Raw genomic sequence first — 26,414 nt, 5'->3', positions numbered from 1 at the left:
AACATAATATGTGTGTTATAAAAAATGAGATTTCAATTTAACCCTTGTATTTCCCTGTTTAACGTCCCTCAGCCAGACAAAAATGGTATTTCGCAAATATAGCTAAAAGCATGATGGTATACTTTGGAACCATTTTGTAAATAATGTGTCGTGTAATTTAAAATTTGCTATTTTATATTTTACTGTACATGAAACTTAATATGTGTGTTATAAAAAATGAGATTTCAATTTAACCCTTGTATTTTATGACCTTTTCCGAAAAAAAGCTAAAATATGACTAAATAGCATGATGTCATGACAATATGACATTTGGTTGTCTCTGATTATAATAAATTAATAATTCTCACGTTTCTGTAGTGTTCAGTATATTTCATAACACATGTTATTTAAATAATAATAATAAAAAACGGGAACCGCTCGGAATGCTTAAAATATGGCATTTTATGACCTTTTCCGAAAAAAAAGCTAAAATATGACTAAATAATATATGATGTCATGACAATATGACATTTGGTTGTCTCTGAATATGACCTTTTTTATGACCTTTTAGAATTTTTTGGCATTTTATGACCTTTTCCGAAAAAAAGCTAAAATATGACTAAATAGCATGATGTCATGACAATATGACATTTGGTTGTCTCTGCTTATAAGGCAATTTTTTCGTCCCTATCTCATTTAATATTTTACTTCAGTCTGCTGTGTGCATTTGTGTGTAAGATTAAATTTGCCAGTAGTGATAGCATATTGAATGCACCACTTGGTGCATTCAATATTGCATTGCACCAGAATCACCAGATCCGCATGGATCACTGAAGTTAAGCGATTTTACGCACGGTTGGTATCTGGATGAGTGGCCATCTGGGCAAACGCATGCTGTTGTTTCCAGACCCCCCCCCCAGGGCTGGGTAAGATTAATGTGAGCAGACCTTTACAGTAAGTTAGTGGAAAAACCTACCCTTTGTAAGAAAGAAATTTATAAGAAAAATAAATTTGCTATTTTATATTTTACTGTACATGAAACATAATATGTGTGTTATAAAAAATGAGATTTCAATTTAACCCTTGTATTATAATAAATTAATAATTCTCATCTTTCGGTCATTAACTTTTCTGTAGTGTTCAGTATATTTCATGGTTTTCTTTATATGTACCTCATTTAATATTTTACTTCAGTCTGCTGTGTGCATTTGTGTGTAAGATTAAATTTGCCAGTAGTGATAGCATATTGAATGCACCACTGGTGCATTCAATATTGCATTGCACCAGATCCGCATGGATCACTGAAGTTAAGCAATTTTACGCACGGTTGGTATCTGGATGAGTGGCCATCTGGGCAAACGCATGCTGTTGTTTCCAGACCCCCCCCCAGGGCTGGGTAAGATTAATGTGAGCAGACCTTAACAGTAAGTTAGTGGAAAAACCTACCCTTTGTAAGAAAGAAATTTATAAGAAAAATAAAAAAAAAGAGAGCAGTTGGAATAATTTACAATACATATATTTTATAAATATACTTCTGCTATGTACATTTCCATGGGTAATAATTTATTTAAATTAAGATATAAATATATGTCTAGTGAGTACTTTGTGTTAAGAGTTTGCATACACACTCGAATGACAATACCACTCTCACGGCCGGGTCCACAGTTTCATGTTGACTTTGTAGAGGGTTTTTGCAAGCAAAATTAGCGTCCCGTTAATTGAACTCTTATTTGACGAGAACTGGTTTATGTGCAGAAACGAGTTTTCGTCAAATAACGTTAAATCACTCGAATGACAATACCACTCTCACGGCCGGGTCCACAGTTTCATGTTGACTTTGTAGAGGGTTTTTGCAAGCAAAATTAGCGTCCCATTAATTGAACTCTTATTTGACGAGAACTGGTTTATGTGCAGAAACGAGTTTTCGTCAAATAACGTTAAAAAGTTCAGTTAACGGGACGCTAACTTTGGTTGCAAAAACTCGGTTGCGTTGGTGCAAGAGTGAGAAAGAATTAAACTGAATGTTGAGCCAAGAAGGTTGAAAAAAGTCTTTTGGGCCAGTCAAAGTTGTATTTTCCTTGAGGAAACGATTTTGATGGCGCGTCATCTTGGATTTCCTATGGTTTAGTTGTTTAGTACATGCGCTATCACACCAAAAGAGGGTAAGCTTCAGAAGAGGGAAAATTCCGAAAGGAAAAATACGACTCAAATGATCCAACAGGAGATTGTAAATCGTTCAAAAATAACTCCAAACTTCATGTCAACATGAGACAGCAAACACTGACATCTCTCTTCGTAAAAAAAGTTCATGTTAGGTAGGTACAATTTATTAATGCCTCCATTCTAAGACAATGGGGCAAAGTACAAATATCATTGATCAGACTTGGAAAATAATGTTAATGCTATTTTGTTTTAAATTCTACTTCCTGACAAAACTATTCTTATTCCAGTGTGCAGTGGTCATTTCGGAGCTAAAAACTCTTTTCTATAGCAATTCATTTAATAACATCATGTTTCTCGAATTAATCATGTGGAAGATTTTTCACGAGGGATAACTTGATTCAAGCCCCCCTGTTCGAATGATCGGGGACTACATCCCCTTCCAAGACAGTTGTGCTATCAATCACTACCCGGATTGGACGAGGTGGGTGACTGGCTCTCTCCTTCCCTCCGCATACTGTCGGTAGGGGGCGCCACGGGTTCTTCTCGCGGGGGCTCGGAGCCTTTGGGGCCCCCTTCCCCCGATACCAGGTGTCGGGGAACGTGAGGCGAATGGGACACGCTCACCCCGCCCTTGTGAGACTTCTCGCCTTTCCGCCACAGCGTGATTTCCTGTCCGGGGAGAGGCGAATGGGACACGCTCACCCCGCCCTTGTGAGACTTCTCGCCTTTCCGCCACAGCGTGATTTCCTGTCCGGGGAAGGTGAGGCGAATGGGACACGCTCACCCCGCCCTTGTGAGACTTCTCGCCTTTCCGCCACAGCGTGATTTCCTGTCCGGGGAAGAGAGAGGATTTTTAATTTAGGTCAAAATGTATATATTGGTCATTATTCGGCTGGGGGACTTTAAATAGGGAGCAGACCAGCCTGAAATCTCCCTTACGAAAGAAATAGCAAGGTTAAATGGGAAGTATTGTGTCTCTTCTCGCCCATCTGATGAGGCATACTGCGGAATGGGCATGTTACGATACAGAAGACCACATGCGTCTAATGTAGCAGTTCTTTCGTTGATACGAAATAGAAAACAGCGGTGAAACAAACACTCAACTTTTACATCAACTTTTACTTATTTTTTTTTTTTACTTTGGCTTATCCTGAACCGCAGCCAACCATAGTGAGGACTTGTGCTTATTCTTTAAAAGCGAAGAGAACCCTTTGAAAAGCTGCCACCTAGCTAGGTTGGTTAAGTTTAGCTGTTCTCCTCCCTGTTTATGGTCCCAAAAACGGCGGTGAAACACTCATCTTTTACAAAAAAAAAAATCGTTTTTTTTTTATTGTTGTATCTTTTTTTTTTTTATTTTGGCTTATCCTGAACCGCAGCCAACCATAGTGAGGACTTGTGCTTATTCTTTAAAAGCGCAGAGAACCCTTTGAAAAGCTACCACCTAGCTAGGTTGGTTAAGTTTAGCTGTTCTCCTCCCTGTTTATAGTCCCACTGTCCTTGAAAGAAACTGTGGCTGGCAGGATGTGAAAAAGATCTCAAACATACATTCTGGACAGCAGCAGGACTTTGACAAGGAAGGAAATATGCCCCGTGTCGTCGGCAGACGTTGAGCGGTCTTTCTCGAAATTAAAATATCTATCAAGTGACAGGGGACTAAATTTTACTGTCGACAACATAGCAGCACTCTTGATCCTGTTAACCACCTTAGTCCAGTAACTCGAGGTTGTTCAACTTCTCCCACTTGTAGAATTCTCAGCCTTAGTCCAGGAAATAATGACTTCTGACTTCACTCAACCTTAGTCCAGTAACTCGAGGTTGTTCAACTTCTCCCACTTGTAGAGTGTAGACTTATTTATCAGCCTTAGTCCAGGAAATAATGACTTCTGACTTGACTCAACTGAGGATAAAATTCCATACCTCGGCTGGGATTGAACCCACGCCCTCCTATTTACCAGGCGAGCGCCTTGACCACTACACCACCGAGGAAGGTGAAAGGGTTAAAGTAAATATCCCAATGTGACAGGATTTTCTTTACTTACCCTCGCGGTCTAAACTATTAAATACAGATAGGTAGGTAATTATTAGACCAATTCAATTTCGATATGGAAAAAGTAATCAACTTGATTTAAACTAGCCAATTTTGGAATAAAATATACAACACATAGGGAAAGGGTTAAAGTAAATATCCCAATGTGACAGGATTTTCTTTACTTACCCTCGCGGTCTAAACTATTAAATACAGATAGGTAGGTAAATATTAGACCAATTTAATTTCGATATGGAAAAAGTAATCAACTTGATTTAAACTAGCCAATTTTGGAATAAAATATACAACACATAGATTAAACATTAAAACATTGTTAAAAAATCTTCCGTCAGTCATCATTAAAATATTGATAAAAATAAACTTTTAAAAGAAAAGAAACAGTCCAGAGTAGCATTAGCACACTCGCAAAACAAAAACATAAAATAATGAAGAAAAAAGGAAGAAAGTAAAACAAGAAGAAGAAATGTAAATCGAACCATTAATTTAATAACAAGATTCTCTTTACGTTAGGACCGTCTCCATTAAATTCCAACGTCTGTTTTAATAGAAGTCTATGTGACCCTACTCAAGAGGATCATAGGTCAAAGGGTTAGTATAAAACACACCGTAACGTAAGTGCAAGGGTTTGGAGATGGGGCTGTGGGTTAATACAGAAAGGGTAAGAAGAATGCACCACAACCAAAGTATTAGTAACTCTGTTCAGACCAATGAAAATCCAAAAAATACCCAAATGGCTCACAGTGATAGAATAAAATCAGTGGTTAGGTGGAAGAGCTCTTTCAGGAGAACCAAGCCACTTAAAGCCAGGTTATTTTTTTCCTAAAAATATTTCGAAAAAATAAGCGTTTCCTCACCCTTAAAGCTCCTTTATAACTCAATTTCTCAAATAACTGAGTTTGAAATTCTATGCCTCGGCTCGGATCGAACCCCTCCTGTTTACCAGGCGAGCGTCGTGCCCACTACGTCACCGAGGCAAGTTTTTATTTAAAAATATTTTCCAAACGGGATACTTTGTCAAGTAGCAATAAAACTGGAGAATTATAGCAAAGTATTCTAATTCATTCTCCACTCGAGTTTTTCTTTGCTAATAAATATTAATAAAATGAAGTTTTTCATTGACTGAATCAGAGGAGAAGGGAGGGAGGGAGGGTGTTAATACAAAGAAAGGAAAATACCTGTACCCGTGGTCTCTCGTTTGATGATGGCAATTTCCATGTGCTTGATTTTGATTCGGACCAGAAGGAAATAGATTTTGCCTACGATGACGTCTTTCAGGTTCCATGTGCTTGATTTTGATTCGGACCAGAAGGAAATAGATTTTGCCTACGATGACGTCTTTCAGGTGATATCTGGCGAGGGAGCAGACACATTGTTCAAGTTAGAAAACAAGCTGTCGGTCAGAGGTCAGAAAGGTCTTTTGCATACGTTGCGTTCTTTCAGGTGATATCTGGCGAGGGAGCAGAAACATTGTTCAAGTTAGAAAACAAGCTGTCGGTCAGAGGTCAGAAAGGTCTTTTGCATACGTTGCGCTCTTTCAGGTGATATCTGGCGAGGGAGCAGAAACATTGTTCAAGTTAGAAAACAAGCTGTCGGTCAGAGGTCAGAAAGGTCTTTTGCAAAAGAGCCCAACAAAGATCTAAGCATGTAGAATAGACCTGAAAAATTTCTTTACCCCCATAGTCTAACCAAGGTCCAAGGTTTCATGTCAATTCACGTCAAGTGACGTGATGGTAATGTGGCTGTCCTGGACGAAATTACCTACAATATTATGGAAAAACTTTGAACTACATCTTTCTGACTCCTCATAGTCCCCATGACTTCATGTGACATGATGGTAGTGTGGCTGTCCTGGACGAAATTAAACAATATTATAGAAAAACTTTGAACTACATCTTTCTGACTCCTCTACCCCCATAGTCTAACCAAGGTCCAAGGTTTCATGTCAATTCACGTCAAGTGACGTGATGGTAATGTGGCTGTCCTGGACGAAATTAAACAATATTATGGAAAAACTTTGAACTACATCTTTCTGACTCCCGATAGTCCCCATGACTTCATGTGACATGATGGTAGTGTGGCTGTCCCTAAACGAAATTACCTACAATATTATGGAAAAACTTTGAACTACATCTTTCTGACTCCCGATAGTCCCCATGACTTCATGTGACATGATGGTAGTGTGGCTGTCCCTAAACGAAATTACCTACAATATTATGGAAAAACTTTGAACTACATCTTTCTGACTCCTCATAACACGTGACGTGACGTGATGGTATCTTACACGCAGACGAAACTGTTGTTGTTGTTTTCGCAGCTTTAGCTTTCGCCGAATGGCGATAAGAATAAAGAAAAGATATCTTTTTGTATCTGCTATACACCGGGGTGATGGTCTCTAGCTCTAGCCATGTTAAATTGGCTGGCTTGTCCTGAACCGCAGTCAACCATCGTAAGGACTTGAGCTTGGTCTTTAAGACTTCATGTGACATGATGGTAGTGTGGCTGTCCCTAAACGAAATTACCTACAATATTATGGAAAAACTTTGAACTACATCTTTCTGACGTATCTGCTACACAACGGGGTGATGGTCCTCTAGCTCTAGCCATGTTAAATTGGCTGGCTCGTCCTGAACCGCAGTCAACCATCGTAAGGACTTGTGCTTGGTCTTTAAGAGCAGAGAGAACCCTTTGAAGAACTGCCAGCTCGCTAGGCTGGTTAGGGTTAGCTGTTCTCCTCCCTGTTTAGAATCCCACACTCCCACAGCCAGACGTTAGTCTACACTCTGTTTAACGTCCCCTAGCCAGACCACGCAGACGATACTCACTTGCATTTGTTATATTCAAACTCGATGTGCAGACAGTCTTCAATTCCCACTTCCATCTTGATGGGGCTGTTCATTTCAGGATAGGAGGATAGCGTGTGAACGATAATGTCGAGCTCTTTGATCAGGTCTGATAACCTCCGGACCAAGGTTACTCGGAGTAAATACCTGAAGGCGAAAAAAGAAAAATTCAGTACTTAATACAGGGTTTATACGCTTTTCCCGGAATGAAATCCCATGGCTTTTCCAGAGAATTTCCATGAATTTCGCAGAAAATTAGGGGCGTAGATACTTAAAAAGTAAGATAGATTAATAAATGACTATTCCATGTTTTCTAGGTCGCGTATAAACCCTCTAATACTTAGGACAATGTTAAAAGGGGGAAAAAAACAATAAAGGCTTGTCTACCTCCGGACCAAGGTTACTCGGAGTAAATACCTGAAGGCGAAAAAAGAAAAATTCAGTAATACAGGGTTTATACGCTTTTCCCGGAATGAAATCCCATGACTTTTCCAGAGAATTTCCATGAATTTCGCAGAAAATTAGGGGCGTAGATACTTAAAAACCAGTAAGATAGATTAATAAAATGACTATTCCATGTTTTCTAGGTCGCGTATAAACCCTGTAATACTTAGGACAATGTTAAAAGGGGGGGAAATAAATTACACCGAAAACCGCCAAAAAGCGGTAAAATGCCGCCAACCGTTGCACCGGTCTTAACCAAAAGTTTCGTGTCGAATCCTTGTCACATTTGATAGCTACATACCAAATTTCAAGTCTCTAGCGCTTACCGTTCTCGAGATATTTTGTTTAATTCAATTCAAATTCAATTCAATTTTATTTTATTGTGATTGTTACAACAGACAGACAGACAGACACACACACACGGACCAATGGCTGAAAGGGACCTCAAAACGAGTTTTGGCATTAAAAACTAACCATCGAAAATTTGACCCGATTACATTACTTTCCTTCCTATAGGATAAGGAAAGTAAAAATGGATGCACGACTGGGGGACTGTCATAATAAGGTTTATCTAAAATGATGACAAAGGCTTTTTCCAGACAGAAATCCCCGTCTATACAAAAGCCGCAGATGGTTAAAACTAAAAGAGAATTAGAAAAATTACCCATTTCCTGAATCTTTTTACTTTTATATTCCTCCCCTCTCCTTCTTCACCTCCTTCTCCTTTTCCTTTTAGTCGTTTCCTTTTTCTCATCCATATTGAATTCCTCTTCTTTTTTCGCAATTCGTTTTCTTCTTTCTTGACATGTGGAAATTATTCTATCCACTCCATCTTATTTCCTCTTCCTTCTCCTCTTTTCCTTCCTTCTCCTCCTCCTCCTTCGCCTTTCCTTCTTAATCTTCTTCCACACTTCTTCTTTTTCTTCTCATTCTTTATGTTCCTTGTTTTCCATTTTTCTTTTTCTTCTCCATCCTTTTCTTCTTTCTCCTCCTCCTCTTTCTTGCCCTACACTACCCCTCTTCTTCTCTTCTTTTCTTTCTACTTCTTCTCCTTCATCTTTTCTATTTTACTTGTTTTCTCCTTCACTTATTCTCACACTTCCCATTTCATTTCTTCTTATTGTATATTCCATCCCCCTCCTTCTCCACTTTCTCTTCTTCATCCTCTTCCTTCTTCTCCACCTTCTCTTCCGCTTGTAAATTTTTCACTCTTCCTTTTCCTCTCCGTCCCATCTTCTTCACCTCCAATTTTTTTCCTTTATCTTAATAGAATTTCCTTGAATTAATTTACCTTCATGTGTTCTTTCTTATTCTTCTTTACCTTTTTTTTCTTTTCTGCGTGTACACTTCTTCTTCTGTTTCTTCTTCGACTACTTTTTTCCCCACAGTTTATTCCACCCTCTTCTTTCTCCTCCATTTCTTTTTCATCTCCTCAACGCTGTCGTGTTCTCTATTTTCTCTACATACCTATCTTCGTTCATGCTCCATTTAACCGATATGGAGTTCACCGGTATTTCTCGCTCTTTACTTTTATTCTTTGGTCTAATTTTCGCCAACCTCATTCAATTTCCTTCTCTTTCTTTCCCTTCCACCCTCTATTTTGTCAATTACATTATCGTACCATTCTTCTTCTTCTCCTTGTTCTTCTTCTTCTGCTTCTTCTTCTTCTTATTCTGCTTCTTCTTCTGCTTCTGCTTCTTATTCTTCTTCTGTTTCTTCTTCTGCTTCCTCTTCTTTTTCTTCTTCTTCTTCTTCTTCTTCTTCTTCGCCTTTTCCCGTGTACAGCCGGGCTCGACGTTTTTCGTCAGCCTCTCAATCAGCCCTATTGTACCTACATGACTACATCTACTGGCTGCTTCTGACTCTGAAGGTGTGTCCACAACTCCACACATAGTCGACCGGCCATCTATCGACGTGGTAAATTTATCGCTCATTTGTGAGAAAAGAGCGCTCTCTACGAATTTCAAGCTTTTCAGGAGAGCGATTTGAATACTGTTTTGTCTCTTCTTTTTGCCCCCATATGTTATCCTCTTTTTCTCATCTTCCTTGGTCTCCTTCTCCTCCTCCTCCTTCTTCTCCTCCTTCTCCTCCTCCTCCTTCTCCTCCTCCTCTTTCTCCTTCCCTATCATCATTTTATTTTCTATTTTTTCTCAGTTCTGACCTATGAGGTGAATACGTTTTTTTTTTTTTCCAACATCTTGCTCCATCTCCATCTTGCTCATTTCCTCTGAGTGCACTCTTCAGTACCTCGGTGCACCCTAAACGTTCTCATGAGAGCGGGTGCACACCCTAATACAATTTCAATCTTAATTCTTGAAAAGGAAGAAATTAATGAGAAAGTCAAAACAAAATTCCCTAAAAGTACTCAAGAACGTACCTACATACAGGGAGACATTAGGGAAAAGCTTGCCAGCCTAGTTAGCTTGGTTGGTAACGCGTCTGTCTTGTATGCATTAGGCCGCGGATTCGATTCCCGCCCGGGGCGGATTTTATCCTGAACGGATATTGTTCGTTCTCGCAACGGCTGGCTTTCTCCTATCCTGTCTTCCTTCTCTTTTCGATTTCTTCTTCCTCTCAAGACGTTAGCAGTTACAGTTCCCTCTATCAAACCTCTTGAAGCTACAGAATGAGTTCTCAGCAAATGATATCATCTACTTTCCGCAACTTTCACCATCAATGAACGTGGACAGAAGATGTCCGGTGCCATTCTTTGCCATAATAAATGAAATTAATTCAATTTCTTCTGAGATCCTTCTCCTCCTCCTCTTCCTCTTCCTTCTCCTCTTCCATTACCTTCATCATGTTTTATTTTCTTCTTCTTTCTAATTATTTAAATAAAAAAAAATAATAATAATAGGAAAATAATAATGAAAATACAACTAACAATATGTAGGTAAATATGTTTTGAATAGGTACGTAGGTATATAACTAGGAATTTCTAACTAAACTTTCTTTAATTTGTTTTTTAATCAATCTATTATCTGTTTCATCAATAAATTCTTGGCAATAAGTATTTAGTAAGCCTTTTTTTTTTTTTTTTTTTTTTTGAGGCACTTTCCAGATTTATGTCTTTGATAGCTAATTATAGGAAAAAATACTACATAAGCTCTAGGAACACAGGAAAGGTTGTATATATAATATGTAGGTAGGTACGTACATATATAGGTAGGGACTAACGCAGGCAGATTCGGTTCAAGCTAACAAGGCCTGGCTTTCCACTAGTTTAGATTATAAATAGAACATTAAGAATCAGTATCATGCTTCGTTAATGATGTTCACACTCCATAACACCAGACATGTTTCGATAAACCAACCAAAATTGACATAATAATGAGAGAGAGAGAGAGAATGAGTTATAAGGTACAGGTTTGGTTCTCAATCTATCTTTAACTACAGGAATGTTAGTTCTTAAATATCTAGCATTTAAAAGTTTAGATGGTGGTCTTCTTGCTCTGTCTTTATTGCTGTCTCTCTATCTTTGTCCTTTTAGAAAACCAGTGGTGGATTTGTAGATTTTTAGAAGAGCAGTAGTGGAGAGACAGGTAGAGCACAAAAAGAAAAGAAAATTAAACCTGCCTTTTGTTTCACCACACAGCCTTCTTCTTTTTTTTCTTTTTTTTTTGTGGTGATTAAACATTTACCTACTACATTGGGATAGGTAAAAAAGCGTCTGTTTCCTAGCATGTCCAAATGCCCATTCCGTAGTATGTCCCTTATTAGCTGGGTAAGAACTGAAAATACACAATTACCTAGTATGTACTTTCCATTTTATAGGTGCAATTGAAACAGGAATTTTACCTGTGTTAAGCATAACTGCTTGTCACAAATGTCGTTCCCCACTTAATACACTACGCTAAATTTCATGACTTTGCTTTGACTCGAACAACCAACCTCCAGGTTCAAAGCCCACCGTGCTAACCACTGCACCACAGAGGTTGGTAGTAGGTACAATTGGAATAGGTAGGTAGGTACTAAGTATTATTTTCTTTTGTCGATTCTGGGCATCGAACCCGATACCCTGACTTTTCCTTCCCTACCCTCCGCCACTGCCCTGTCATCTCTCAGTGTCTTATCTTCATACTTCATCCACCACTAAGTCATAATAATGTCAGACTTTGTGTATTATTTTATTTTAATGACCCTCCATTTCTTTATTCTAGGGTCGAAATGGTGGGAGGAACATTTGGAATAAAAATAGGCTGATCTTAAAGCCCTCTGAACTCATTTGGAGCCAAAAAAAGACCCAATTTCTGCTAGGTGCTTGCCTAGGTTGGAGGGTACCGCGATTATACCTTGTAATAATTACAATTATTGTAAGCGCTAGGTAGTGGATTCGATTCGTTAAAGTTCGTCCTCAGGAGGGCTGGCTTTCTATCCTGTCCTCCATTCTTTGATTTCGGGACCATAAGATCTCCTCTCCGTTGAGCTACAAGTCCGATCAACCGATTCCATTTTTCCGACAAAGTCAGATCTTTAAGTCTTTTTTAAATATCATTTTCGGAGCCGATTCGATCACTAATCAAATAACTTCTCTTCTGACTGTTCAGAGGTAAGATATTTTCCTCAACCATTTCACATTCTTGATTTTTCAAACATCCATTCTTTATTTTCTCCATCGCTTTTTTCTCTCGTCATTCTGTTCCTCCACCTCCTTCTCCTCTTCTTCTTCTTCTTCTTCTTCTTCTTTTGGTCTTTCTTATCCATGTCCCCCTTTTCCTTCTCTTCATTTCAGTTTTTCTCATCCATCTCTCCCGTATTCGTTCTCCTCCTCTTAGCCTTTCTCATTTATCTCCTCCTCTTCCTTCCTCCTCTTTCTCCTCCTCCTCCTTCTCTTCCTCTTTTTAATATATTCCTCATGGATGGTGGCGTTGGAAGTGTTCTGTATACTCGTTGGAATGTTTGGAGTTATGTCATGCTTTTCAAGAACGCGATATAATGAGGAAGATGGAGTTGGGAATAGTGTTTGGAGAAAGTTGAAAAATGTTGAAATAGAAGTCTTTGAGGACACTCCTCTCTCTCTCTCTCTCTCTCTCTCTCTCTCTCTCTCGCTCTCCGACCTTCCTTTTATCCCCTTTCTTTCTCATCTCTTTTTCTTCTTCTCTTATTGTCTCTTTTCATTTATCTTCTTCCGATTTTTTCTCCTTCTTCTCCGATTTTTTTTATTATTATTATTTCTCCTATCTTTTTTCTTCATATCTCTCCCTTTTTCCTTCTTATTCTTTGTGTTTCTCTCTGTATTCTTTTTTTTATTATTACATTTTATTCTTTTATTAATTTTGTTTCTGTCTTTCCTCCCATTTCTTTGTTTCTTGTTTTCTTTCTCCTTCTCCAAATTCTTACACGTTTTCATTCTCTTTCTCTCCTCCCTCTTCTATTTTTTTCTTCTTTGTCCTAGTTCCGCACCTCCCATTTCTTTTCTCTATTCCTCTTTATTCCTTCTCCCAAAAAATCTTATAGTACCTATTTCTATCCTTCATTTGTTCTATTCTTTTTCTTCCTCCCCCTGAAGTTTTTCTTATTTTAATCTTTCTCCTTCTTCTTCCTCTTTTCCTCCATCTCCTCCTCTTCCTATCTTCTTCTTCTTCTTCTCTTCCTCCTCCAATATTTTATCAGCATTGCGGCTAAGTCATTCTATCAATACAATACCTACTGCCCGTATACGTATTATGCTCACTACTGCATTACTATTGTGGATTGTAATAACTATTGTGACATAAGCTTTTTTTTCAAGAGGTTTGATAGAGGAAGATGTAACTGCTAAGGTCTTATCGTCCCAAAGTCGAAGAGAAGGAAGACGAGATAAGGAGGTTCCAAAAATTCCGCGTTTTTTTTTTTTTTTTTTTTTTTTTTGCTTCTTCGAATTTGAGAGCAATTTTTATTATTTTTTCTGATAACACACATGATTGACGAGATTTTTACATTTAAAAAGTTCAAATTTTCTTTAAAACCACCAAAATTTGAGAAAGCGACAGGTGTAATGTTTGGAAATAGGTAGGTAACTCAAAATATTATAGAAATTAGTTTCTTCCAAGTTAGGAATATAGTGTTTGAGGAAAGTTAAGAGTTTGGAATAGAAATATTTGAGGACGTAGTTAGGAATATAGTGTTTGAGGAAAGTCAAGAGTTTGGATTAGAAATATTTGAGGGCGTAGTTAGGAATATAGTGTTTGAGGAAAGTTAAGAGTTTGGAATAGAAATATTTGAGGACGTAGTTAGGAATATAGTGTTTGAGGAAAATTAAGAGTTTGAAGTTATCTACGTCTTCTTGTACACTATCATTGCTATCAGTCAATACATATTGTGATTTTTTTTTTTTTTTTTTTCAAAGGAAGATAAATATGAAGAAGTCGTCTCAGAACTGCAACGAGAGATATTGTAATCTACCTGTTGCTTGAAGTAGCGTCTGTCTTCCTCGTCCATGAGCACCAGGTTGAGGAAATATTTGACGGAGAACTTCTTGTTGATGTCTCGCATCGTGGGGGCCAGGTCGTAACCCGCCAGAAACACACGGATTGGAATACTCTCCCCGCGCACCGGGGCTCCGTCCATGATCTCGTACTTGGCAATGGTCTCGTTCTCATTGAATACGTTCGGTCCTGGAATCGAACAGGAAATGGGTTGGAAAAAATGGGCTTCCTTTCACCCCTAAAGGGACAATACGTCCCACAGAATCATTATTTTTGAAAGTGGGATATATCATTTGGAAAAAATGGGCTTCCTTTCACCCCTAAAGGGACAATACGTCCCACAGAATCATTATTTTTGAAAGTGGGATATATCATCCTAGAGCCTAGACCTATCGACAAAAATTAAGTTCTCTTCTCAGTGCTTTTCAGACGTTTCTTTTGTGATCTAAGATGTCAGTAAAATTCACTTGGCTTACTTGTCTGGTTTTGTCTCCCCATCGAATTTTGTTCAGTAGTCCTAGGAGACCATGAAACTTTGTCGAGTCCTGATTTATAGCCCAAATGTTCTCTTCTCAGTGCTTTTCAGACGTTTCTTTTGTGATCTAAGATGTAAGTAAAATTCACTTGGCTTACTTGTCTGGTTTTGTCTCCACATCGAATTTTGTTCAGTAGTCCTAGGAGACCATGAAACTTTGTAGAGTCCTGATTTATAGCCCAATCGAATTTTGTTCAGTAGTCCTAGGAGACCATGAAACTTTGTAGAGTCCTGATTTATAGCCCAAATAATAATACCTGATCAGAAAAAATTAAAGACTCAGGTCCTAAAATAAGTCGGGGGTGAAAGGGTTAATGTAAATATCCCAATGTGACGGGATTTTCTTTACTTACCCTCGCGGTCTAAACTATTAAATACAGATAGATAGGTAATTATTAGACCAATTTAATTTCGATATGGAAAAAGTAATCAACTTGATTTAAACTAGCCAATTTTGGAATAAAATATACAACACATAGATTAAACATTAAAACATTGTTAAAAAATCTTCCGTCAGTCATCATTAAAATATTGATAAAAATAAACTTTTAAAAGAAAAGAAACAGTCCAGAGTAGCATTAGCACACTCGCAAAACAAAAACATAAAATAATGAAGAAAAAAGGAAGAAAGTAAAACAAGAAGAAGAAATGTAAATCGAACCATTAATAACAAGATTCTCTTTAGGTTAGGACCGTCTCCATTAAATTCCAACGTCTGTTTTAATAGAAGTCTATGTTAACGCCCTAAGAGATGTCCCACGAAGGACAAGAAATATTTTCAGTGGGTTAAACTAAACAGAAGTGCCTTTTGATGAGAATGACCTTCAAAGGAGACACGCAAGACTCAAAGGGTTAACTCTCCAATTGTCTTAGCTTTTAAAATGTTCAAACAATCTCTTTCGAGGGGTGAAAACTCGAAACACAATGTTATTCATAAGATATTGAAATATTTGAAATGGAATTATTTTTCATTATACGACGCGACGTCTTTATGGCACATCCATATCGCTTCTTGACAAAGATCTTGACGTCAATAATACTAATAATGAAGGAAATTCTGAGAAAGAAACTGGCTGATGACTCTCTTGCTTTAGGAAACGGGTGTTTGCCTTTCGGAATCGGAAACGAAGAGAGAAGGAAGACAGGATAGAAGAAAGCCAGCCGTTCCGAGAACGAACCTTATCTGTTTGGGATAATTTCCTTCAATTTCACGCACATCTTCGCTTGGTTTTTCATTGTTTGCTCTTCTCTTTTCTCTATTGTTTGGTGGTATTGGGCAAATGTAGAGTTCTTTTGAATGCTTTTTTTTTCTCCGTTTTGGTGGTGGCATTTTTGTTGATTGCTGTCCAGAGTGGGTATTTCTTTTTGTCTGCATTTATATTGTCTTGTAATGTGGATCATGTGATGAATTTCTTTGGCTTGTTTGAGTTTGTTCCCTTTCTATTGTGATGGTCTATTGACTCTATTGGGTGTTTTCTATTGGGGTCTACTTCTCCTTCTCCTGCTTCTTCTTTTTCTTCTTCCTCTTCCTCGTCTTCTTCTTTTTTTGAATGCTTGTGGATGGTCACAGAAGTCACACTATACCGTATAGGTACATAAACTCTACCAATATTATCCTTGTTTGCTTCTTTTACATCTACATCCGGATTTCTGAACTGCTTGGCCTGAATAATAAAAATTCCAATCAACCCAAAAATTCCAATCAACTTCCCAAAAATATAAAACAACTTCAAATGACACAACACAACCCCTACCTAATATAGATCACCCATAGCTCTCTTCCTATGGACTACTCATAGTCCCATTCCTATGACTTATAGTCCCATTCCTATGACCTACAGTCCCATTCCTATGACTTATAGTCCCATTCCTATGACCTGCAGTCCCATTCCTATGACTTATAGTCCCATTCCTATGACCTACAGTCCCATTCCTAGGACCCATAGTCATAATTCATAAAGTTTTGTCCCATCAGATAATTGTGTTGAGCTGGGATTGGAAGTCTATCCACCCGAGATATTATGGGATGACTTTGAAAATTGTTTTTTGTTTAATATCGTTTCCCGGGTGTCTTCAAAATTGCTTTGAAAAAGGTCTAACATTATTATTAGGTGTTGTGCTAAACAGATGGGGTTCGTTCTCGATACGGCTATAGCTTTCTCTTATCCCGTCTGCCTTCTCTCTTCGGTTTCGGGCCGATCCGCAACAACATCGATGGTTGGGTAATTTTATTGTCGTTAGAGATAGGTATACGACCTAAGAGCTTTATCAGGTAGAAATCTCGTTTCCGTTCAAACAAATTTGTGTGGACACCCTGTATAAATCTATCATAGAAATGGTTATGTTAATTCACTCGCAGTGTTGTTAGGGTTGTTCAATTTTTCTCCATTTATCTCCAACTTGTCCTCCTTGTTGTTCATGTTATTGTTGTTGTTGCCCTTGTTCATGTTATTATTGTTGTTATTGTTATGATTGTTGTTGTTGTTCTCGTTGTTTCTGCTATCCCTATTGGTGGTGTTGTTCTCGTTGTTTCTACTATCCCTATTGGTGGTGTTGTTGTTGTTGTTATGATTGTTGTTGTTGTTCTCGTTGTTTCTGCTATCCCTATCCATGTTGTTGTTGTTGTTGTTTTTGTTGTTCATGCTGTTATGATTGTTGTTGTTATGATGATGGTTGTTATTGTTGTTCAGCGATGGAAAACTCATTTTCAATATCGGGGGGTTCGGAATAAACATGGCGGTTGTTTTTCTGGGTCAACGGTGATGAATGGGTTACGGATATGATAACACGTCTCTCTCTCTCTCTCTCTCTCTCTCTCCCTTACTCTCTCTCTTTCTCTCTCTCTCTAAAGTTGGGAAGTTAGTTTGGGGCAGTGCAGATATTCTTACGAGATTTTTTTAGGCACCTATATACCTAGGTAGGTATTATGTACATAAGGTTGGTATATTATACTTACCTATTTTTAGATGAGAAAATCCTGATTGTGAAATTCCGCAGCGAAATACCAAGACACAAACCTAAAAAACTCTTCTCTCTCTCTCTTTCTCCCTATTCTACATAATATACTCAGCGTCAGCACACATGTAAAATACATAATATATATCTTCCATCCTCCTCTAAGTCTTTCTCAATATATCTCTCTCCAATCTAGGACAGAAAGAAATGGCGAAATCTCACCATGAAGAGAGAGAAAGAGAGGTGGGAGGGAGGGTACTCTTCGGGCCTCTAAGTTAGAAAACAAAATCACAAAAGTTGACACTCATATTGCAAACGAAAAACTTCAGAGGAGAAATATAGAAAGTTGGAAAGTAAAAATCGTAGGAGAAAATGTCCATTTCAAAGCCAGCCTAGTTAGCTTGGTTGGTAACGCGTCTGCCTTGTAAGCGCTAGGCCACGGGTTCGATTCCCGCCCGGGGCAGATTTACTGAACGGCTGGCTTTCTTTCTAATATTCGAAAGCCAATATTGTTTTCTGTCTGGATTTTCACACGTGGACCAATATTACACAAACGGGAACAGGACCTGAAGAGGAGAAGAAAGCAATAAAAAAAGTGGTGGAATAAATAGGGCAGAGATGTCAAGGTACGGTTTCTTTGGATAGGAGCCAAAAGTTTTTGCTTGCTGAGTCCCCAACATTGCCATTTCTATCCCTCCCTCGTCCCATTTCAGTCCCCACTTTATCCCCATTTCGGCTCTTAAGAAACCCAAAATTTACATTGGATAAGCTCTATCATATAAAAAATGTAGGTACCCAAAACTAGATGCAGTAATTATTTTAAAATGAGATTTTTTTACAAACTTAATCCACCAATCCACCAGTGTTCATCAACCGGTGGACTCTAGCCGGTGCAGCGGTTGAGAATCTTATTTTCAAAAAAAACTTTTGGTTTACATATCATGACCAAAACACATGGGTTGGATCTTATCATTTTGGACGGATAATTTGGTAAGTGTACCTATATATACCTCTTAGATCCCAAGCTGAAGAAAAGGGGTGTTTATAGTTTATGTGGTACTAACGTAGAACACCTACTGATCTGTGTCTTTTCAATTTTAGGTACACCTAATATTGGTTTAGGATTATATTATTTAGAAGGTATCTTTACATATCATGACCAAGACACATGGGTTGGATCTTATCATTTTGGACGGATAATTTGGTAAGTGTACCTATACCTCTTAGATCCCAAGCTGAAGAAAAGGGGTGTTTAGTATATGTGGTACTAACGTAGAACACCTACTGATCTGTGTTCCACAAAAAATAGGGTCACTCATGTCATGAAACAAACAATGTACAAGATTGACATGTTGTACCTAGGTAGGTGATTCAATTGTTTGTTCCTGTGAGATTTAACAGTAGATCTTACTGATTGATAAGACAGCAACAGAACTCTTCTGAGTTCGACAAAAATAACTTCATAACTTACCATGGCTGAGAGCTGGAAACCTACGCTTTGAAAGACAAAATGCTCAACTTTACTGAACTAAAACGATAAAGCACTATTTATGAAGCAAAAGCATAACTACACCGATCACCGATAAATCTGATAAGAGATAAGAAAGGAAATTAATAAAAAAAGATTGACAAAAAAGTCGGATAGGACCCTACCTTTTGCCCCAAAAAACCCGAAACTTCAAAAATAAACATGATTCTCGTTACGTCACTGATACGAACCTCTTTGGTTTGTACAAGGAGGTTTTACAAGCAGTGGATTCAGACTGAACATCGTAAAGTGAAGCCCAATTTTCTTGCCCCAAAAAACCCGAAACTTCAAAAATAAACATGATTCTCGTTACGTCACTGATACGAACCTCTTTGGTTTGTACAAGGAGGTTTCACAAGCAGTGGATTCAGACTGAACATCGTAAAGTGAAGCCCAATTTTTAAGGCACCGTTTACAAGATTTTATCAGTTTATTGCTGTAAAAAATGTGCTGGCAGTCTTTGTGGAGACTCCAGAACCACGGGAATGCTTTAAACCACCGAAATATCCTCAGTACGGTACCACCAACCTCATTTACCACAACTTACGACACTCAGGGTTCTAACGTAACGAAACGAAACTTGAAACCATATGATCCCCAGAAGCTGCATTTGCATTGCTGTAAAAAATGTGCTGGCAGTCTTTGTGGAGACTCCAGAACCACGGGAATGCTTTAAACCACCGAAATATCCTCAGTACGGTATTCTAATGAAGGTGAACCTCGATATTATTTCCCAGGACTCATACCTCCGCCACCACCACCAGCCTCATTTACCACAACTTACGACACGCAGAGTTCTAACGAAACGATACTTGAAATACGAAATTACCTACAATATTATGGAAAAACTTTGAACTACATCTTTCTGACTCCCGATAGTCCCCATGACTTCATGTGACATGATGGTGGTGTGGCTGTCCCTAAACGAAATTACCTACAATATTATGGAAAAACTTTGAACTACATCTTTCTGACTCCTCATAACACGTGACGTGACGTGATGGTATCTTAAACGCAGACGAAACTGTTGTTGTTGTTTTAGCGGCTTTAGCGTTAGCTTTCGCCGAATGGCGATAGCAGAATAAAGAAAAGATATCTTTTTATATCTGCTATACACCGGTCTCTAGTTCTAGCCATGTTAAATTGGCTGGCTCGTCCTGAACCGCAGTCAACCATCGTAAGGCCTTGTGCTTGGTCTTTAAAAGAATTAAACTGAATGTTGAGCCAAGAAGGTTGAAAAAATTCTTTTGGGCCAATCAAAGTTGTATTTTCCTTGAGGAAACGATTTTGAAGGCGCGTCATCTTGGATTTCCTATGGTTTAGTTGTTTAGTACATGCGCTATCACACCAAAAGAGGGTAAGCTTCAAAAGAGGGAAAATTCCGAAAGGAAAAATACGACTCAAATGATCCAACAGGAGATTGTAAATCGTACAAAAATAACCCCAAACTTCATGTCAACATGAGACAGCAAACACGGACATCTCTCTTCGTAAAAAAAAGTTCATGTTAGGTAGGTACAATTTATTAATGCCTCCATTCTAAGACAATAGGGCAAAGTACAAATATCATTGATCAGGCTTGGAAAATAATGTTAATGCTATTTTGTTTTAAATTCTACTTCCTGAAAAAACTATTCTTATTCCAGTGTGCAGTGGTTATTTCGGAGCTAAAAACTCTTTTCTATAGCAATTCATTTAATAACATCATGTTTCTCGAATTAATCATGGGGAAGATTTTTCACGAGAGATAACTTGATTCAAGCTCCCCGTTCGAATGATCGGGGACTACATACCCTTCCAAGACAGTTTGTGTCGACTGAGGAGAAAACAGCTCAGGTCTATGGCAATTCATTTAATAACATTACCTCCGGACCAAGGTTACTCGGAGTAAATACCTGAAGGCGAAAAAAGAAAAATTCAGTAATACAGGGTTTATACGCTTTTCCCGGAACGAACTTTTATGCTTGAATTTCAACCAACTCAATTGTCCTAACAAGGCTCAGAGCTCCTCAAATAGCCAACAGCACAAATTATCTCAGATGGTCGTACATACGAACCACACAAAATGTTGCTTGACTATCAATTCAAAGTGATAAGAAACAGGTTTAAAGGTAAAAAGGTTAAAAAAAAAAAAAACAATAAAGGCTTGTCTCACATTTGAAGTGTAGAGGCACAACTTTAGCGCGTAGTCACCTGCAAAAAAAAAAAAAAAAAAAAAAAAAAAAAATCTATGACAATGATAGAGAGTCTATTAGAGGGTTTGTAGGTTTGTTTCACTTCCAATATGAGATGGGCTTCCTTTGGAATAATCTTCATTTTTCCTAAATATAAAAAGATTAGCCCGCTCTTTAGGTCATTGACTTTTATGCTTGAATTTCAACCAACTCAATTGTCCTAACAAGGCTCAGAGCTCCTCAAATAGCCAACAGCACAAATTATCTCAGATGGTCGTACATACGAATCACACAAAATGTTGCTTGACTATCATTTCAAAGTGATAAGAAACAGGTTTAAAGGTAAAAAGGTTAAAAAAAAACAACAACAACATCCAAACTGATAAATAGGGGGAGAAATGATTCAATGGCTACAATATTAATAAGAATTGTGTAAAGGTATTGGAATTTTTGATACACCCTGTAGACTCTAAATAATTGAATTGAATGTTAGGAAGTGAGCAGAAGCATTGGAAGAGGATAGGAAGTAGTTAATAGATTTGAATTGAACAGCAGGTTCAAACTAAATACCTAGAGGTTGTTATGGACGAATCAGTTGTAGGGACATTATTTTTCTAATTCTAACGGAAAGCTAACCTCTCAGTAAAAATTCAAGAAATAATGTTTTTTCTTTTTTTTTCTTATTTTTTTATGTGACCAAAAAGATTTTCTAGTCACTTTTTTTGTTGACCAAGATTTTCTAGTCACTTTTTATGCTCTGAAAATCCAATTTTTTGTTCACATAAAGGAAAAAGGCATTTTCCCTAGATTTTAATTTTTTGGCCATAAGAAAACATTGAAAAAAAAAATGATCAAAAATTTTAACCAAGAAAAAACCTGGTCCTCTTTGGTCAGTAACCAAGTTGAACATTTCTTCCTTTTATTTTTCACATAAAAAAGTCAGCATTGACCAAGATTTTTTTGGTCAAATAAAAAAAAAAGTCCTATTTTTTTCTGCTTCAAATCTTACCTCAGTCTAACATTTGATCCTGTATAAGATTCATAGGGTTTTTCAACATTTAGAAATTCAAACTTGTAGGTTGTGTTCTGTATGAGCTCTCCGGGTCGGGCTAATTCTTTCACTAATGACACAAACTCATGATGGTTCCCTCGGTCATAGTACAATTCTATCTGTCCAATAAATTCTATTTTGATACCTTGATGTTCTAGTTTACTGCCATGTTTTTTCAACACAATATTCACCTGGAACAAAAAAGGATTAGTTTGAACAGCTCAATTTAATCACTTCTTCAAATCTGAGCATACTTGTTTCAGTGTGATGCATACTCACAGACAAAAAGAAAACGGATTAGTTTGAACAGCTCAATTTAATCACTTCTTCAAATCTGAGCATACTTGTTTCAGTGTGATGCATACTCACAGACAAAAAGAAACTATCAGAATCTGTAGTCCCAGGCCTTATATAGGGTGTGTTTTTTTTTTGTTCATTGGCATAATGCGTTAAAGTATTGTGGCGGCAAAGCTAATGAACTGAGCGCAAGGTAGGTGGAACGGAGTTTATAGGTAGGTAGGTAGTCCGATTGATTTAGGACTTGGGGACTGCGAGATACCAGATTTTTAGATAAGAATGTACCTAACACAATTATAATGGGATTGCCTGGATACCCACTTATCAGAATCTGTAGTCCCAGGCCTTATATAGGGTGTTTTTTTTAGAGGTTTGTTTTTTAAACTGCTATAAAGACATAATTAAACTGCTATTGCTATAAAGACATAGTATTTGAAGTATGGTCATGAGTCATGATGTTTTGTTTATTGGAAAGCTAAAAGTATGCCATTGCCATTTAGTGTTTAAATACTTATGGGTTATTAGACATAATTATAGTATTTGAAGTATGGTCATGAGTCATGATGTTTTGTTTATTGGAAAGCTAAAAGTATGCCATTTAGTGTTTGAATACTTATGGGTTATATGGGCCCCTCCAATAGCTCAAAAGATGTGAAACATTTGGTTTAATTTGTTTTGTTAGCACATAATTTTGCTAAATGTCCTTCCTAATTTCCCTCCCTCAATCATGTGATTTGACACCTTTGGAGGATTTTCTTTCGGGATATGTGTAAAATCATTAGTTTATGGTGATAAAAAATAAACTTTGGAGCACTTGGAAGACATCATACACCTTTTTTGCAGATATACAGCTTCAGATTATGGAAAAAGTGATCAAAAATTGGATTTTCTACACTGAGTTTCATTTGATCTATCCACAGCGCCCATTTACCCAAAATTTTATTTAGAGTTCAAACACTAAATGGCAAACAATTACCTTTCAAATAAAGAAAAAACTCAAAAGATGTGAAACATTTGGTTTAATTTTTTGTTTTGTTAGCACATAATTTTGCTAAATTTCCTTCCTAATTTCCCTCCCTCAATCGTGTGATTTGACACCTTTGGAGGATTTTCTTTTGGGATATGTGTAAAATCATTAGTTTATGGTGATAAAAAAATAAACTTTGGAGCACTTGGAAGACATCATACACCGTTTTTGCAGATATACAGCTTCAGATTATGGAAAAAGTGGTCAAAAATTGGATTTTCTACACTGAGTTTCATTAGATCTATCCACAGCGCCCATTTACCCAAAATTTTATTCAGAGTTCAAACACTAAATGGCAAACAATTACCTTTCAAATAAAGAAAAAATCATGACCATACCTCAAATAGCATTTCTTTTATAGCATTTTGAAAAACAAACCTAAAAAAAAAAAAAAAAAATACCCTAAATAACTATCCAGAATATTTCTAGCAATATTTGGTAATTATGCAGAAGTCACATCCGTGGAAAAGAAATGCTCCTTTTTGTATTTAACCTAACCCTATAATAACACTGGTCACTGCTTGTTTGTGCCAGTTCCTTTGTTAGCAATATTCCATAGACATGACTTCTGCACAAGTACCCAATATTTTTATACTGCCAAATGCCAACATGAATAAGTAAACAATGAAAGTGTTTGCTACCTTTTTTCCCACTGCTATGCTTTTATTGTTTAGTTGGTTGTTTATTTTTTTCCTTACCTGTCCAGTGACACTTTCTCCATCATAATACAAATAGAACCTTTCTTTCTTTCCATCATCTGACTTGATATCAGCCAACTTCCTTGTGTCGGTTCCATCCAATTTAATTTCAATGTCTGCACTCTGACCAAACCCAAAGAAACTCTGGAAAATAATACAAAATTTACATTGGATAAGCTCTATCATATAAAAAATGTAGGTACCCAAAACTAGATGCAGTAATTATTTTAAAATGAGATTTTTTTTTTTACAAACTTGATGTCCAAGTTAAAATAAAAATAACCTTTCAGTGTGTTTGTTGGATACCTAGGATCATCTTTTCAATTTTAGGTACACCTAATATTGGTTTAGGATTATATTATTTAGAAGGTATCTTTACATATCATGACCAAGACACATGGGTAGGATCTTATCATTTTGGACGTATAATTTTGTAAGTGTACCTATACCTCTTAGATTCCAAGCTGAAGAAAAGGGGTGTTTAGTTTATGTGGTACTAACGTAGAACACCTACTGATCTGTGTTCCACAAAAAATAGGGTCACTCATGTCATGAAACAAACAATGTACAAGATTGACATGTTGTACCTAGGTAGGTGATTCAATTGTTTGTTCCTGTGAGATTTAACAGTAGATCTTACTGATTGATAAGACAGCAACAGAACTCTTCTGAGTTCGACAAAAATAACTTCATAACTTACCATGGCTGAGAGCTGGAAACCTACGCTTTGAAAGACAAAATGCTCAACTTTACTGAACTAAAACGATAAAGCACTATTTATGAAGCAAAAGCATAACTACACCGATCACCGATAAATCTGATAAGAGATAAGAAAGGAAATTAATAAAAAAAGATTGACAAAAAAGTCGGATAGGACCCTACCTTTTGCCCCAAAAAACCCGAAACTTCAAAAATAAACATGATTCTCGTTACGTCACTGATACGAACCTCTTTGGTTTGTACAAGGAGGTTTTACAAGCAGTGGATTCAGACTGAACATCGTAAAGTGAAGCCCAATTTTCAAGGCACCGTTTACAAGATTTTATCAGTTTATTGCTGTAAAAAATGTGCTGGCAGTCTTTGTGGAGACTCCAGAACCACGGGAATGCTTTAAACCACCGAAATATCCTCAGTACGGTATTCTAATGAAGGTGAACCTCGATATTATTTCCCAGGAATTATCGAATATAAAAACACCATGTATTAGTAGTCGATCAGACTGATCGTTTATGGAATTACCATGTTTCGATCAAATCAAAGTTCGGTCGAGAATTGAAACCACTGGTTATAATGATGATCAAAAGTGATCGACTTTTGAAAATGTGGAAAAAACCTGTTTTTAATGTTGATCAATAATTAATTACTTAATAAATGATTAAATAATACACTTACCAATGAAAAGTGAAGTTTAAAATGAAGTTCACACCTTATATTTTCACTTTACACACACTTTGAACACTTTACATAACGGGAATCGAGAAAAAACTCTTTGCCAAGATCGTGTCTTGAAACTGCACAAAACACATCCTCCCTCTGCAAATTCCAAAAACACACCGAATTTTTTTTTTCAAAATGATTTTTTATAATGAAGAAAAATTTGAATTTGGCGCCTTTTTTTACAGTAGTATCAAAACAACACGAATATTCAAAAAATTTTATCAGAAATTAAATAGGATATACGTTTATAGCTTAAAATTAACTAAACATGACCGAGTGATCGACTACTGGTGTAAAGTCGACTACTGGTACATTCACCCTACTTCACAACGGATCACAAAAGTTAAGCAACATTGCGCGTGATTGATATCTGGTCGAGTTACCGTCTGGGGTACCACGTGTTTCTGGCATTTTTGGAATGGTTGAAAAAGGTTGAAAGAAAGAACGGAAATATGTAATAGAAAGTAAAAAAGGCTGGCTAGTTAGAGTACGTTCGTACATAAAAAAAAGATTTTGACTCGGAATCGCTTTCTCATTACTTCAAGTCTTAAGGCGTATCTATTCTTTTATATCAATGCCTATATCGCCTATCCAAGAACGGAAAAGTTTGGTTAGAAAATTTTCGCCCTGGCCGGAATTCAAATCCAGCACCTCGACTACTCATAAGGCGTATCTATTCTTTTATATCAATGCCTATATCGCCTATCCAAGAACGGAAAAGTTTGGTTAGAAAATTTTCGCCCTGGCCGGACCACTCGGCCACAGAGATGGGACGTGTCTACCATTCATCTACGGTACGTACAGAAGAAAATTTGGACCTATTCCAGTTCTC

General features: G+C 37.3%; 1 protein-coding gene across 1 annotated transcript; it reads right to left on the bottom strand.

Annotated features, from left to right (window-relative positions):
- Window positions 1–1,971: 1,971 nt before the first annotated feature.
- On the bottom strand, window positions 1,972–25,064 carry LOC103508368 (vacuolar protein sorting-associated protein 26B-like). Its single transcript, XM_026822739.1, has 7 exons — window positions 24,846–25,064; window positions 24,146–24,289; window positions 22,082–22,314; window positions 20,764–20,793; window positions 16,769–17,163; window positions 13,858–14,105; window positions 1,972–2,811 (listed from the first exon to the last, which is right to left on the bottom strand). The coding sequence occupies exons 1-7, from the start codon at window positions 24,846–24,848 to the stop codon at window positions 2,599–2,601; spliced, it is 1,266 nt and encodes a 421-aa protein (XP_026678540.1). The 5' UTR covers window positions 24,849–25,064; the 3' UTR covers window positions 1,972–2,598.
- Window positions 25,065–26,414: the final 1,350 nt, after the last annotated feature.

Source organism: Diaphorina citri, unplaced genomic scaffold, assembly GCF_000475195.1.
Source record: "Diaphorina citri unplaced genomic scaffold, Diaci psyllid genome assembly version 1.1 scaffold19, whole genome shotgun sequence".
NCBI classification, from domain to species: Eukaryota; Metazoa; Arthropoda; class Insecta; order Hemiptera; family Psyllidae; genus Diaphorina; species Diaphorina citri.
The sequence above is the reverse complement of the archived record's forward strand: the minus strand, read 5'-3'. Positions and strand labels throughout refer to the sequence as shown.